The sequence below is a fragment of the Ctenopharyngodon idella genome, chromosome 11 (assembly GCF_019924925.1).
Source record: "Ctenopharyngodon idella isolate HZGC_01 chromosome 11, HZGC01, whole genome shotgun sequence".
In the NCBI taxonomy this organism is placed as follows: Eukaryota; Metazoa; Chordata; class Actinopteri; order Cypriniformes; family Xenocyprididae; genus Ctenopharyngodon; species Ctenopharyngodon idella.
The window spans coordinates 2,359,943-2,376,767 of NC_067230.1; the positions used below are offsets into that span (position 1 = coordinate 2,359,943).

Here is a 16,825-nt window from a genome sequence, read left to right on the forward strand (position 1 = left end):
ATTTTTACAGTTTACTGCACTTTGATATTCCTCTCGTTATTTCCTTATAGCGACTAATAAATCGGAAGTCTCACACATTCACAGAAAACACCTTACCTTCGAGTTGAAAAATAATTTGGATAGACTAACATAGGTTTTCACAGATTTTCACAGATTTACACGGAGATGACAGCAGTTTTGTTTTCAAAAACTTGCACTTTGAAACCTGTTTTCAAAAGTATGCGCTTTCAGGCCACCAATGAACGTGTAAATGAACGGCCAAAACGCATAAAAAGTTTTCCGTTTTTAGTTGAAAGCGGTGTCGTGTAAACAGTCAAAAACATGGTAGTGGTAGGACAGTATGATTCGGTTACTCGTAGAAGGTGACGGCGGTTCCTTCCATAGGTCTTAGTAAATAATAATAATAATAAAAATAAGGCCTTTCCAGAAACCGTGGCCAGTTTGTCAAACCCACAGGTCGTCTCCATCTGTACGGTCTGCCTAGGCTCCAGAGGCGAAAGGTGTCTGGCAGATTTGTCATGGCTTATCTTTCCTTTTTGTCTGAGTGCGAACAACGCCATCTGAACATCAGTCTCAACTCTCGGTGTGAGCTGAGATGGTACCATGGGGATCAGAGACCTGGGGCCTCATTTATAACCGTTGCGTACGCACAAAACAGTTCCTACGCATAAGTTGTGATTTATAAAAACAAACTTGATGGAAAAAATTTCCGCACCTCCACGCAAACCCTGACCCATGCGTACGAATATTTTGGAGTCAGTCCTCGTCGGCAGTTTGGCGACACCAATGGTGAACTGAGGGACTGACGGCAGATGAAGGAAAACCACTTTAAATCCCCATTATGAGTCCTACTCAGGGGCGGAGCCAGACATTATAAACATTCAGGGCTTAGCCCAAATCTATTTTGTCCAATGACAATTTAATAACTTTGTAGTAGTACGCTGAAGTTAATAAAATGTACATTATTTCCCACAGGAATTTTTAAAACTTTGTTGGGTCTATCTCCTGTAGGGGGCATACCCCCTTGTAAGAAAATTTTGTACATTTTAAGGTTAAATGCATCAATCTGGTGCACTTTGAGAGCTCAAAACTGAGCGCTTAAGCCCATGTACAGTGTGCACATTGACCAAAGAAACAACATTGACTTGTACCTGGACATTAAAGAGGGCTCAAACATCTTTTTAGTTGTGATATAGAGTCTCAGTCTACACTAAATTGACACTGGTGTTTTAGGATGCCAAACGATTATTAGGCCTACAATAACATTATAATATGATTTAGGCCTTTACAATTATTCATATGACAGTAATATCCATATATTGTAACAAATGCACTGTAAAATAAATGAAAATTTTATAAGTAGTAACTTTACAATTACAATACTTTTGTACTAATTTCTTCACTTGCAAGAGATAAACCCTTGCGCTTTTATTTTGATCACCAGCTGATCGCGTGAGTAAATGTGCACACTTCTATTTAAAACACGCAGCACAAACAGACTGTATATATACTTAATCGCTGTCTTTTGCTGTTTTATAAAAGCACAAAGCCATATCACGGTTTCGATTTTAGTTCGTTGGCAAAATACGTTAGAGACCATTCAGGCTATGTATGTTTTAAATTTTCGGTTCATTATGAAACAATGGCGGCATAGGGTAATTAATGGGAAACACTGAATGAATGTTTAGCAGACAAATGTGCTAAAGTTGTCATATCAGTTGTTATATCATAACAAAAACCCTTCAACCGGAACGAACGAGAGTCTCGAGGCCTGCCGCTGCTCTGAGTGAGTGACATGAGGCGTGTCCGTGTACAGCTGCGGTGTGCGTGAACTCGCTGTCGGAGAGAAGAGAGAGAAAGCGCTGCAGGTATCAGTGTATACTGCAGAAAAGCGATATTGAACTGTTTAACATATTTTAATAGAGAGATTAGAAAAATGATATTTTGACAGCACTGTTAAGAAATCTCAAACCTGAAAGATTCGGGGCTTTTGGAAAAACATTCGGGGCAAACGTTGCGCTGGAGAAGGCATGCCATCCCTGGGTGTGTTGCGCAGGTTGAGCAGGGCTGCATACATGTCAGAACCATCATGTGCACACTTTTCTAGGAGATGCTTTGCAGACCTGACACCATGCTCTGCCAGACCATTGACTCTAGGGTAATTGGGACTGCTTGTGACATGCTGAAAATCCCACTTCTGACACCATGTAGATGTGCACAAAACAGAGGAGTCGTGTGATAACTTCATGATGAACCGATTTTATGTGTGACCTCCACAGAACATAACACCCGCTCTCCCCTCCTAGGTCTCCACCCCCTTACCATGTCCATTTTCAAACATCCGGCTCCCGTATATATGAATAGGTGCATCTCTCAAACTTGTCCTTTAAAAAGGTTTTATAAAAATGTTCAGCAGAAATAGACACAAACATTTTTATACTGTACAATGTTGTATATTCTATCCCCTAATCCTAAACCTTCCCATCACAGAAAACTTCATTTTTACATTTTCAAAACACAGCATTTAGTATTAGTATGATAAGCTGTTTTCAAAAAATGTCCCCACAAAGTGAAAGATTCTATCCCCTAACCCTAAACCTACCCATCATTAAAAAAAAATAAATAAATAAAAACCCTGCATTTTTACATCACTTACAACACTTATGATTTATAAGCAGTTTTCTTTATGAGGACCAAAAATGTCCCCACAAGGACAAAAAACTAGCATATGCTGGTTATGTTTTGAAGCATGGAAGCTGGTTTGAGCTGGTTTATGCTGGTCCTTAGCTGGTCATGAGCTGCTTTAAGCTGGTCAAGTGCTGGTCCTAAGCAACTAGCTCCAGCTCAGGACCAGCTTAAAGCAGCTCATGGCCAGCTTAAACCAGCTTCCATGCTTCAAAACATACCTAACCATGCTGTTTTTTTCAACAGGGTTGTCATCTTTGTGGGGACATTTTTGTCCCCGTAATGTACAGGTGCTGGTCATATAATTAGAATATCATCAAAAAGTTGATTTATTTCACTAATTCCATTCAAAAAGTGAAACTTGTATATTATATTCATTCATTACACACAGACTGATATATTTCAAATGTTTATTTCTTTTAATTTTGATGATTATAACTGACAACTAAGGAAAATCCCAAATTCAGTATCTCAGAAAATTAGAATATTACTTAAGACCAATACAAAGAAAGTATTTTTAGAAATCTTGGCCAACTGAAAAGTATGAACATGAAAAGTATGAGCATGTACAGCACTCTATACTTAGTTGGGGCTCCTTTTGCCTGAATTACTGCAGCAATGCGGTGTGGCATGGAGTCGATCAGTCTGTGGCACTGCTCAGGTGTTATAAGAGTCCAGGTTGCTCTGATAGTGGCCTTCAGCTCTTCTGCATTGCTGGGTCTGGCATATCGCATCTTCCTCTTCACAATACCCCATAGATTTTCTATGGGGTTAAGGTCAGGCGAGTTTGCTGGCCAATTAAGAACAGGGATACCATGGTCCTTAAACCAGGTACTGGTAGCTTTGGCACTGTGTGCAGGTGCCAAGTCCTGTTGGAAAATGAAATCTGCATCTCCATAAAGTTGGTCAGCAGCAGGAAGCATGAAGTGCTCTAAAACTTCCTGGTATATGGATGCGTTGACCTTGGACCTCAGAAAACACAGTGGACCAACACCAGCAGATGACATGGCACCCCAAACCATCACTGACTGTGGAAACTTTACACTGGACCTCAAGCAACGTGGATTGTGTGCCTCTCCTCTCTTCCTCCAGACTTTGCGACCCTGATTTCCAAAGGAAATGCAAAATTTACTTTCATCAGAGAACATAACTTTGGACCACTCAGCAGCAGTCCAGTCCTTTTTTGTCTTTAGCCCAGGCTGTTGTTCAAGAGTGGCTTGACACAAGGAATGCGACAGCTGAAACCCATGTCTTGTATACGTCTGTGCGTAGTGGTTCTTGAAGCACTGACTCCAGCTGCAGTCCACTCTTTGTGAATCTCCCCCACATTTTTGAATGGGTTTTGTTTCACAATCCTCTCCATGGTGCGGTTATCCCTATTGCTTGTACACTTTTTTCTACCACATCTTTTCCTTCCCTTCGCCTCTCTATTAATGTGCTTGGACACAGAGCTCTGTGAACAGCCAGCCTCTTTTGCAATGACCTTTTGTGTCTTGCCCTCCTTGTGCAAGGTGTCAATGGTCGTCTTTTGGACAACTGTCAAGTCAGCAGTCTTCCCCATGATTGTGTAGCCTACAGAAATAGACTGAGAGACCATTTAAAGGCCTTTGCAGGTGTTTTGAGTTAATTAGCTCATTAGAGTGTGGCACCAGGTGTCTTCAATATTGAACCTTTTCACAATATTCTAATTTTCTGAGATACTGAATTTGGGATTTTCCTTAGTTGTCAGTTATAATCATCAAAATTAAAAGAAATAAACATTTGAAATATATCAGTCTGTGTGTAATGAATGAATATAATATACAAGTTTCACTTTTTGAATGGAATTAGTGAAATAAATCAACTTTTTGATGATATTCTAATTATATGACCAGCACCTGTATACCTGAAACACACGCACACAAAAACAATTAATCACAAATGTTGTTTTAGGAAAATTTTGATTAAAAAGGGTGCAAAAACTGGGTGCTGGCAATATATACTCAAATTAAAGTAGTGGTTTTCTTTAAATTCACAGATTTTATTTAGCCTACATGTTTACTTAATTATGATACTGTGATTTCCATCTTTACAAATTGTGAAATTGTAATATTTTATCTAATATATGAAACTGTAGGCTACTGCATGAATCAATGGAATGGCATTTATTACTATCACAGAACATATTATAATGGATGTATTACTACACCTAGTGGCCAGTATCCTGCGTTTGAGGAGCACATTAGCATTTAGACATGCTGCTCAGGTGAATGTCTGGCCATGTTCTGGTGCCATAAACAATCTTTATTTTATTTTATATCTATAACAAATGGAAAGAATAATTTCCTTAAAACCTAAGTGTGTGTGTGACCATGACTTTGCAATGCTAGCTAGTTGCTGTTTTCTGCTGCAATTTGCATAAAGAGTCATTGTTTCAAATGATTAAAAAAAAGTCAGTTCAGAAATATTTGATAAGGCCATTATTAAAGGGATAGTTCACCCAACAAAAATGTTCACCCAAAAATGAAAATTCTCACTCTCAAGTTGATCCAAACCTGTATGAATTTCTTTCTTCTGCTGAACACAAAAGAAGATATTTTGAAAAATGTCTGAACAGTATTTTGAACAGTTAATGGGCCGCATTAAAAAAAACTATGGAATTCAATGAGGTCCATCAGCTATTCTTAAAAATATCTTATTTTGTGTTCAGCAGAAGAAAGATGCATACCCATACAGGTTTGGGGGGAAAAACCTTCTTTGCCTCACACAGACCATGTCGCCATCTCAAGCTCTTACTCATTCTTTCAACACTCACCTTGTGTTATTTTAAGACTATAGCTGATCGTTTAATTGATGTACCGCGACACCTAGTGGCTAGTATCAAAAATGCACCAAATCTAATACCAGAAACATATGTCATTAGAGATTACATATAAGATTGTTTTTTTGTTATTGCAGTATCTTCTCAGCTAATTTCTTGGACGTTCTCCTCAACAGAAGAAGATACGACTTTGCCATCCACAAGCTCCTCCACAATGACCTTCACTCTGCGCTGGATGTGAGGGTTATACTCTGTAAGAGTTCAAAAGACACATTTGTATAGTTCCATTTATTTCTGCTCCATGTTGGCTGAATGAAGGGACCAACAGAAAGAAATTAATGTCACTCACCTTCCTCTTCCTTTATCTCCATTGTTTGGGTCACTGTTTCTGTCTCTGTCATGGTTTTAGTCATGGAAGTTTGAGTGATGGAAGATGCAGACGTGCTTATGACAGTCCTACAGAACACAATGATACACCCTGGGTCTCATAGCTAATACAGTACATGAGCTCAACAATTGAACTGACATTCACAACTTGAAATGTAGCCACATATACTGTACACCTGAACAGAGCAAAACATTTAAACAAATCTGTTCTACATACGTTTGAGCTTCTCCATCCAGCAGCCTCCTGTATTCAGCGATCTCTAACTCCAACCTCATCTTGATGTCCAGCAGCAGTTGGTACTCTGAAGCCTGTTGTTGGATGTTGGCATTGAGTCTCTGTAGCTCCTCCTGTAGGTGGTCTATTTGCAACTGCAGCTGACTTAGCTGGGCCGCATAACGTACGCCCACTTCAGCCAAACTCTGCTCCAGGTTTTGTTTCTGGGGAATATGATTGTACATGGAATGGGGAGATTAAATACTTAAGTGGAAATTGCATATTACAAAACATGTTAAGTGGTTCAAATGTTTGCTTCAGCTTCAGTTACTTTGCTTCACTGCCATTCACAACTCCTGTGGCCTCATGGGATAGGCTACTAAAGTATTCATCAGATGCCTACTTCAGATTCTCGCCAGAAGTAGTAGGACATCCAGGTACTTTTTGCCTACTGTTTTATGAATACTATAAATTCAGACATGCTACTTGTCTCATACTGTTTTCCGCCTACTATATTGTAGGGAGGTAGGCAGGTCATTCCTACTGTTTGGTGGATTTTGGACTGAACAGGTTTGTTGATAAAAACTTTAAAATTCAACTTTTTTTAGACTTGTCATAAGGAGAAAAAACACACTGGTCAAGCTCAGTCTAGAATAACATAATAATTCTGACCAAATATTTCAAATTTCACTTTCACATTCTATGAAGTTTGTCCACCATGTTACATGACATTTTTTACAATGAAATGTGTAACAGGGTGGACCTTAACAGAAGCCTATTATTAGCTAGGAAAAAACAACATGCTAGAAGAAGTGCACATTTACATTTAGGAAGAATTTTAATAGATGTATAAAATATATTTTAATCTATTTTATATCTCCAGTATAAACTGACACAACAGGATGAATATTGTTTAACACTATTAGATAAGTCTTCTAAATATAAGGAAAACCAAGAAAAGTTTATGACTGCTTGATTCTTACTTTGTTCTTGGAGTTTCTTTTCCTCCAAGGAAATGATGTCACTTCTAGCAAGTCATGTGATTGGGGGCATATGCTTAAGATTTTAAAGGGCAAATAGCACCAATGTAACAAGGTGGACTGGAGTTTGAGGGACATAAACTAATTTAAAGGTTTTACACATTTAAAAAAAAAATAGGTACCACAATAAATTTTGTGTATGTATTTTATGTCAAAGAGAATAAGCAAATGTATATACTAATACTCAAAATTACTAATTTAGAACTATATATATATATATAACCTTTAATTCAAAGTGAAGTTGAGAAAACATGGTTGGGACCAGTGTTGGGTAAGTTACTTCAAAAAAGTAATTAATTACTAATTACATCATCAATGTTGTATTTAAAATACTTTTCTAATGAATCTGTCTGAAAAGTAATTTAATTACTCAATAAGTAATTAAACTAATTACCTCTTAAAATCCGCATAGACAATAGAAAGGAACTCTTTTAATAATTTAGTCAAACATGGAATAGTTTAGCCTTTTATAGCTTTTTAAAACATTTTAACTTTATTAAAACATATACATATACTATAATACTTTTATTTACTTTATAATACTTAAATTTTTTTAATAACAAATAGGGATGTCACTATACCAAAAATCTAGTAGTCGGTACCGATACCACCAAAAGTGCACAATACTCTATACCACGGTAAAAATATATAAAAATACAAATAAAACAATGCTATATATTTTTTTCCAGGTAGGTCTAATAGTAGTAAAAAAAAAAAATACCACAGAAATTTAATAATCAAATATAAAATAACTCTGCAGAGTCATAACTATATAAATTAAATATAGATTAATCCTTATTAAAGCTTTTCGTTTGTTGTTTGATTATCATTTATAATACAGACAGCCAATAGTAGACAGTAGCATGTTTTAAAGGCTGCTGCAACTAAGACCTAATGGACGGAGACAATATGATGTTACACATGCTGTTCACATTCACATAACCAATGCGAATATACGCCAAGACGGGCATTTTGACATAACTGTGTGTGTATTTGAACGTTTATGTGTAATAAACCGCGAAAATCTAACACTCGCGAGAGGCGGCTATGTGTGTGCGCTTTGGCTGAGAGCGCACTGACTGAAGACCGTCTCTCAGAGAGCGCGCGCAGTTTTTTCTCCCTAGGACATATATAGCTTACATTTTGCCCTAATGTCCTTGCCTACCTGTGTCAACAAAGTGAAGTAATTGGAATATTTCTATTCTGCAAAACAGCCACTCGCTTCTGCCGACATCTTCAGACAGTGACTACACAGCTAGCTAGTGCGAAGCTGTGAACTCAAGCGCAACTGCACTACATAACGATTCTAAAGAGGCAGTGTTCACTTTTACCTTTAGACGACAAATTTAGATTTTAAATTCAATATTTATTTAAACAGAACTGCTGAATTTACAGTATGTAACGCAAGTACATTATACGTAACTGTAATTAAATTACCTAAAAATGAACAGTAATCCCTTACTTTACTTTTTCAGTGGATAAGTAATTAATTACAGTAACGCGTTACACCCAACACTGGTTGGGACATTGGAATTTGCATCAAAAAGTTTTTTATTATTATTATTATTATTAGGTACTGATCATTATGAATTTGTGTTAAATGGGGTACATACGGTGGCCGAGAGTGCTCAACGTACTGCAACTGAAGAAAACACAGAAAAAACACCAGTAAATTAAGAAAACATCTTCATCAGTTTGACAACACATGTGCTGCAAAATACTCGCATCGAAATACTCACTCACAACCAAATACAGAAACACGCTGCAAGTATCACAACGCACATACGATCAGAAAACAAACAAAAAACTCACCTATCAGGTCATTGACAACACCACTGGTGAGTAGACAATAAGCATGTCCCAGCCAGGTTTGTCACTTGTTGGGGTCACGTTGAAACACTTCTGTTGTGGTCTGTGCTATTTGCAGCACATTTCTGTATTTGGTTGCATTGTGAGTATTTTCAGCGCATTTCTGTCTTTGGTTGCGTTGTAAGTATTTGCAGCACGTTTCTGTATTTGGTTGCGTTGTGAGTATTTGCAGGGCATTTCTATGAGTATCTTCAGCCCATTTCTGTATTTGGCTGCATTGTGAGTATTTGCAGCCCGTTTCTGTATTTGGTTGCACTGTGAGTAATGCAGCGCATTTCTGTATTTGGTTGCGTTGTGAGTATTTGCAGCCTGTTTCTGTATTTGGTTGCATTGTGAGTATTTGCAGCCTGTTTCTGTATTTGGTTGCACCGTGAGTATTTGTAGTGTGTTTCTCTATTTGGTTGCGTTGTGAGTATTTGTAGCCGTTTCTGTATTTGGGCGTTGTAAGTATTTGCAGCCCGTTTCTGTATTTGGTTGCTTTGTGAGTATTTGCTGCCATTTCTGTATTTGGTTGCTTTGTGAGTATTTGCAGTGTGTTTCTGTATTTGGTTGTGTTGTGAGTATTTGCAGCTCGTTTCTGAATTTGGTTGCTTTGTGAGTATTTGTAGTGTGTTTCTGTATTTAGTTGTGTTGTGAGTATTTGCAGCCGTTTCTGAATTTGGTTGTGTTGCGAGTATTTGCAGCCCGTTTCTCTATTTGGTTGCATTGTGAGTATTTGCAGCGTGTTTCTGTATTTGGTTGCATTGTGAGTATTTGCAGTGTGTTTCTGTATTTGGTTGCGTTGTGAGTATTTGCAGCCGTTTCTGTATTTAGTTGTGTTGTGAATATTTGCAGCTCGTTTCTGTATTTGATTGCGTTGTGAGTATTTGCAGTGTGTTTCTGTGTTTGGTTGCATTGTGAGTATTTGCAGGCGTTTCTGTATTTGGTTGTGTTGTGAGCATTTGCAGTGTGTTTCTGTATTTAGTTGTGTTTGAGTATTTGTAGTGTTGTAGTTGAAATGTCTGGATTTTGCTCACAAAATTTTACAAAGCAAAATTTTGGCAAATTTTCACGGCTAGAAAAGGTCCATTGTCTATTGTCAGTAGTGTAGCAATGTATAAAGCACAGTTCACACAGAAGTCACTTTCAAATCAAACACAGCAAATTCACATGACTAAGTGAACCAGATGCATAATCTGCATGGGAAAATCTTTTGCCCTCACATGAAATTCCAGATTGCATGGATTTCTATTGAAATGACAGCAGAGGTGTAAAGTATTTGAGTAAATGTAATTAGTTACTGTACTTAAGTATATTTTTGGCTACTTTGTAGTTGTACTGAGTATCAAAGAAATTAGCAACTTTTACTCTCTACTTGACTACATTTTTGAACAAGTAAGTGTACATTTGTGATGAGTAATGCAATTACACATTACATTTTGCATGGCACCTAACTTTTTCTGCAGCAGTTTGTTTCTGCTATAAAGAAGTGATATCACCATCTAAGGGCATTGAAGGTACTATCTTGTGCATTTTGCCTTTACTCACCCACATTTGTCAACAAGGCTGCAGTACTTTATGTGAATGCGAGTGCATTAGCAGATAGTTGCTGAATAGCAGGTGTTTGATTTATGAGATAAAATCATGACTGCAGCTGGTGAGGAGGCCGAAACCAGGACATCCAGTGCAATTAGACTTTGACTACTTTGATTTTACTTAACATTATTTTATTTATTCGCTATATTTATGAGACCTTTTTTTTAGTGGTTTACTTATGGCCTTTTTGTGCACTTCAGCTTAACTGAGACTTGAGAGTTTGTAGACGGTTAAGAGGCTGTTGTGTTGACCTTGATATTAGGGATGCCAATGCACGATAGCTCCAAATCAGCCACCATATCGGTATCGGACGATATATGATCATTTTTAATGTTATTGTTATCGGCCCAATAAGAAATATCGGTAGGACAAAATTTTAATATCGGTGCATCCCTACTTGATATATTGCAATATTGAGGTGTTCAGTTTTATTTTGTTGTTTTGTATGTTTATTATTAAACATGATTTCTCATCTTACAAATCAATCGTTTCTTATTTTCACCAGCATGTCTCTCAGGTGTTGAGGACTAGTGCATCTTTGAGCCTACATTCAGTATGAGAAAAATACTTAAGTACTGTTAAAATCAGATACTCTTTTAGTCATACTAGACATACTACTAGACTTAGTCGTATTGGAATTGGTGACTTGTAACTTGAAATGGAGTCATTTTCACTGTAAGGTACCTGTACTTTTACTCAAGTATGGTTTTCGGGTAATCTTTACACCTCATGAAAGAATGTTGTCACCAAAGTGTTGTCACCAGCACTTTAAAGGGTTCGTTCACCCAAAAACGACAATTCTGTCATTAATTACTCACTCTCATGTCGTTCCACATACGTAAGACCTTCATTCATCTTCAGAACACAAATTAAGATATTTTTGATAAAATCTGATGGCTCAGTGAGGCCTCCTTTGCCAGCAAGATAATTAACACTTTCAGATGCCCAGAAAGCTACTAAAGACAGTCCATGTGACTACAGTGGTTCAACCTTAATATTATGAAGCGACGAGAATACTTTTTGTGCACCAAAAAAAAATAAATAAAATTAAGCGCGTATCAAACTGCGAAAGTCACGTGATTTCAGTAAACAAGGCTTCGTTACGTCATAAGTGTTTTGAAATTTCAATGGTTCACCACTGGGGGGTGTGACTTTGGCAGTTTGATACACGCTCTGAACCACTGATTCGAAACAAAAGGTACGCAAAGCTTCGAAGCTTCATGAAGCAGTCTTTAGAAACCAGCCATCATTAGATATTGTTAAATAAAGTCGTTATTTTGTTTTTTTTGCCGCACAAAAAGTATTCTCTTCGCTTCGTAACATTAAGGTTGAACCACTGTAGTCACATGAACTGTTTTAAATATGTGTTTAGTAGCTTTCTGGACATTAAAAGTGTTAATTATCTTACTGGCAATGCAGGCCTCACTGAGCCATCGGATTTTATCAAAAAGATCTTAATTTGTGTTCCGAAGATGAACGAAGGTCTTACGGGTGTGGAACAACATGAGGGTGAGACATTTTTGGCTGAACTAACCCCTTAAATGTGACCACGCATTTCTGCTTCATTTCTGCCCGGAGCGCACAAACACGGACAAGTGGAGTGATACAAATAGTGAAAAGTCACAGTGCTGCTGGATTGTTACTGTATATCAGGGCTTAGGGAACACTGTTCAGCCAATCACATTCGAGGACCAGAACTAACTGTTGTATCATGAAAAATAAGCAGAGATCTTCGTATATATATCTCCTGCCAGAGGAAGGTACAGCTTCAGAAAGAGCAAGAGTATACCATTGTGAGAACCCCCTGTAGTTCTATCTCCAGGCTCTGGAAAGTTCTCTTCAGATCAGTGAGCTCAGTCTGAGATGTCTTGATTTCAGTAAAGCTGGTGGTCACTTGAGTCTGCAGCACCTCCGCCTAAAAATATTAAAAAGTTATAAGTAATGAGGAATACATGACAGTAAAAAAATGGCAGGTCTGGTCAGTCAGAATCTGTAAGCTGTATATTCTAAATATTGCCTGATGTGTGTGGCTACATTTGAGTTCATCGCTGTTGTATTACTGCAGATTGAACTGATGACCCAATGAGATCATTTAGCTATTTTACATTTTAGCGAATTGGTAGCAAATTTGTATGAATTCGCACAATCTGAGTCATTCAAAAATGTAAGATTTTTAGAAAATATAAGCATGAAGGTCCATCCCTAACCCTCAGGCGTGTGTAAGCACATTGTACAAAAACATTTGAATGCATGTTGAATAATCCTGGGACATCTAAAAAAACTGAATTAAAATACTTTTGCTTTTGCAGTTCCTGCCCCTACAATTGTCTAAGCCAGACAAAAATATTGACAGTTTCGACAGCTGAAAGACTTTAATGATTACTTGACTCTCGCAGTCACATTCCTTCTGATAATACAGTCAATTGTTCTAAAGCATACCATCAGGCACCTGGCATTTCAATCATTATTTGGATTTACTTTAAAAATCATTGAGACAATGAATTACATTCCACTCTTTTTATACCTTAAACTCCTCTGGAATTTCAGAAAGTTCACCCGCCTCTGCTAGGTCTAGCATATTGTTTTCTTGCTGGGGAAGACTTGTCTTACTGGCTCACCTTACTCTGGAACCATCTTTCAGCCTCGCTGCGGTTTTTCTCAATAAGCATCTCATATTGAGCTCTCATCTCCTGAAGCTCCTTGTCAAGATCTGACCGAGCTGCACAGTCCATCTCCACATTAACAGAGCCGCTTTGCTTCTCTCGCAACAAATGAAGATCCTATGGAAAAAGAAGAGGAGGGAAAAGAGCAGTTACTCTTCCAAAAATCACATATGATACTTCTTGTGAAATAACTTAGATAATAGATATTTTAGACAAAACAATTGCAGTGAAATGGTAAAGTGACCTCTTCATGGTTCTTCTTGAGGTACAGCAGCTCCTCTTTCAGTCCAGCAAGCTGGTTCTCCAGGTCACCAATGGACAGTTTGATCTCACCCACAACCCCTCGCAGTCGAGCCGAATCTGCTTCCACAACTGCGCGCATATTCCTTTCAGTCTCGTACCTGCCACAGCCAAGAAGGGAAAAGAGGAAAAGATGAAGCGACCAACTGTGAAAATTGAATATACTGTTATTCTACTCAAAATTCAACACTAAATGCAATTAATAGTATTGCTTTACAAATCACATACTTCAAATGGAAATCTTCAGCGGCCAGCTTGGTGTTGTCCAGCTTCAGACGGAGCTCTGTGTTCTCCACAAAACGGCTGTGAATCTTTCAAGGACAAATGGGAATGTGTGGTTGATCTTTGTTAATCTTTCATTGAGCATAATAACTAATTATCTGGATACATTAAAAAGAGAAAAAAATGACTCTAGCTGAAACCAGATTCTTGTTAACAGCTAAACAATGATGCTAAACAGTGCTAAACAGGATTGCCCTGTTGTATTTGTGATATTTAAAACACAAAACATGGCATAATGGCATTAGGTGAGGCAGCGTTCATCTCATGACATTTCAGTTATTTCAGGGGTGTGATCCTTCTGATGAGTGATAGCATCTCTACCTGTGTGCGGAGCTCTGAAATGGTTTTGAAGTAAGCACTCAAGTCTTTGCTCTGCAGTGGGCTCTTGTTGGCATAAAACTCCTTAATTTGCAGCTCAAGTTTCTTGTTGGCTTGCTCTAAAGAGCGCACCTAAAACACAAAACATGGGCAGATCTTCTCAGGAAATAAAGACAAGATTAGACAGAAGTCCAAATCAGAAAAACATTCTCTCAAGGCTAAATATTGCAGTTTGTAATGTTCTTAATCTTTTGATTTTAGGAATTACCAAAATATTTAGAATTGATTTAGAATTAGAGAAATAAAGTTTTATTTTATTTAAAAAAATTTTAATTAGGCCTAAATATTTAGAGTAAAACCATTATAACTGATTTTATGAAAATAAAACAATCTTCATCTACATACAGTGTATTCCAGTGTTAAATGGTTAAATTAACAACACATTTTTCATTTTTTCTAAAAAAAAAAAATAATTTTTTTTGTTGATAAAATCACCCAGAAGAATGCAATGAAATGACAAAAAAGAATATCATTTATAATTATTACTTTTAATGCATATTAATATAATGTGCCTGTTATGTCATTTTATATAAAATGTGAATATATAATGTTATAAAATGTAAAAAAATATTTATGATTTTAGAGATTCTGATCAAACTTTAACAAGATAACATTTATTAAGTAAAACAGTTATTAATTAATATATAAACAACCTTAGATAATGTTAAAATTCGTCAATGACTAGTGTTTTTTCTTCTTTTTTTTTTTACAAATATGCTTTTTAGGTTTCATTTTATTTTGATGGTCCCTTTAACATTCTGTTGACTATAACTAACGTTGCACCTATACGTCTACTAACTCTCATTAGAGTGTTAGTAGAGTATTAGTAGACTGGTAAGATTAGGGTTAAAATAAGTTGTAACATGTAGTTGCAAAGTTACTTATACACTGTAAAAAAAAATTTCATGAGTTATCACATTTTTTCTTCTGTCAAATCAACTTAATGTGGTTCAGATAACATAATATCTTCAGTTTCTGTCGATTAAATCAATCGCTTTCATTGTATTAACTCAAATTTTTAATTTCAGTGAACTCAAAATTTTAAGGCAACCAGGTAACTTACTCTTCTAAGTTAAACCAACAATTTTTTTTTTTTACAGTGTAGTCAACAGAATGTTCAAAAGGGACCATCAAAATAGTATTACCTTTTTTATAAAACATTCATCAGGATTCATTAGAAGATAAGATTCGATTGTTTTCATGTAGTTTCTGTTACATTTTCAAGTTAACCAATAGAAGGTGTTACCCGCTCCAGGTAAGATGCCAGTCGGTCATTGAGGTTCTGCATTGTCTGCTTTTCGTTGGCAGACAATGTGACCTCATTAACAGCCGCTGTCAAGGATGAAGTGGACAAAGATCTGGAGATGCGGGCACCATAGTTCCCAGACCTGCCATAGTTTTGTCCACCAAAAGACAAAGAGACCCCTGAACTCCTCAATCCATTCATGACCAATCCACCAGAAGAACTGAGGCCAGCTGACCCGAACACACTCCGAGTGGTGAACGTCTTACTACTGCGACGGACCGACATGGCTTCGTGAGAAGGATGGAAGGATGTCTTTCAATGTCGAAACTAAACATCTAAACTAATTACCACTAAAGATTGTCTTATATATATAGTCCTGTTGCATCCCACATGGTTTCAGATTTCCAGTTCCACTGAATAGATGGAATGTGAAAAGAGACCCGCCTGTGCCAGGATGCAGATTAAAACCATTCACTTTAAAAACCTGCTATCACACCCTTGACCTTCAAAAACACGTAAAATGATTTCTAGCTTAAAGAGATTAAATCTTTAACTATTTTACTGCTGTATAAACTGATTGTTTGTATTGGCCATGTGCCAATTATAAGTATTAACAGTAGTTTTTATAAAAGCTATAACTTTTTATTCTTTTAAATGCAACCATTAATTATACACATATATGTGACAGTATTAAAAAATAACTAAGCTAATTTCTCAGATGTTTGTTTACTTTGTGTATTCGCCACAACATTCATCAGGTTTGCTTTTCCATTTACATATTATGACAAACATTGTTCTTTCTCAAGCTTGGACTCGCATGTAATGCACCTGAACAATAACCATCAATCATGAAGAATGGATTCATGTGTCAGAATGTAGTAAAAACACATCTCTTCAGTACAGTTTTCTCCATCAGTGGCCTAAGGCCGGATCACCGTCAGATCATCTCTTAAAATGTAGTCGTAACCCCTGATAAAACGGTTTTGCTGGTGCGGTTGACATTAAAGGATAAACATGTTGACATTTTGAAGTGAATGAACAGGAACATTCATAAGAAATCAATCATGTTTGTCAGGCTATTCTGATTGTCAGAACATGCAAATTCATAAGGCTCAGCCCATTCTGAAGAAAATATTTCACTCAATGGGTTTTTACACGCAATGCACCTACATGTATTGCCTTTTGGTAGATTTCCTTTTTTGGTAGTCTTACACTAAAATGCATCTTTGCTTTCAGATATTTAATCAATTTGTCTGTGTAATTTCAAAAACTTTTTTAGTCATACAAGTTTGGAATGATATAAAGATGATTATAAAACGGTTAGTTCCAGTCCTTGATTGTGATTGGTCAATAGATAAAACAAGGTTATGACCGCTTCACCCAACG

General features: G+C 36.9%; 1 protein-coding gene across 1 annotated transcript; it reads right to left on the bottom strand.

The window, feature by feature from the left end:
• Window positions 1-2,378: 2,378 nt before the first annotated feature.
• On the bottom strand, window positions 2,379-15,981 carry krt99 (keratin 99). Its single transcript, XM_051911838.1, has 9 exons — window positions 15,440-15,981; window positions 14,137-14,265; window positions 13,762-13,844; window positions 13,478-13,634; window positions 13,189-13,350; window positions 12,360-12,485; window positions 6,090-6,310; window positions 5,835-5,941; window positions 2,379-5,736 (listed from the first exon to the last, which is right to left on the bottom strand). Exons 1-9 carry the CDS (start codon window positions 15,722-15,724, stop codon window positions 5,630-5,632), a joined length of 1,377 nt encoding a protein of 458 aa, XP_051767798.1. The 5' UTR covers window positions 15,725-15,981; the 3' UTR covers window positions 2,379-5,629.
• Window positions 15,982-16,825: the final 844 nt, after the last annotated feature.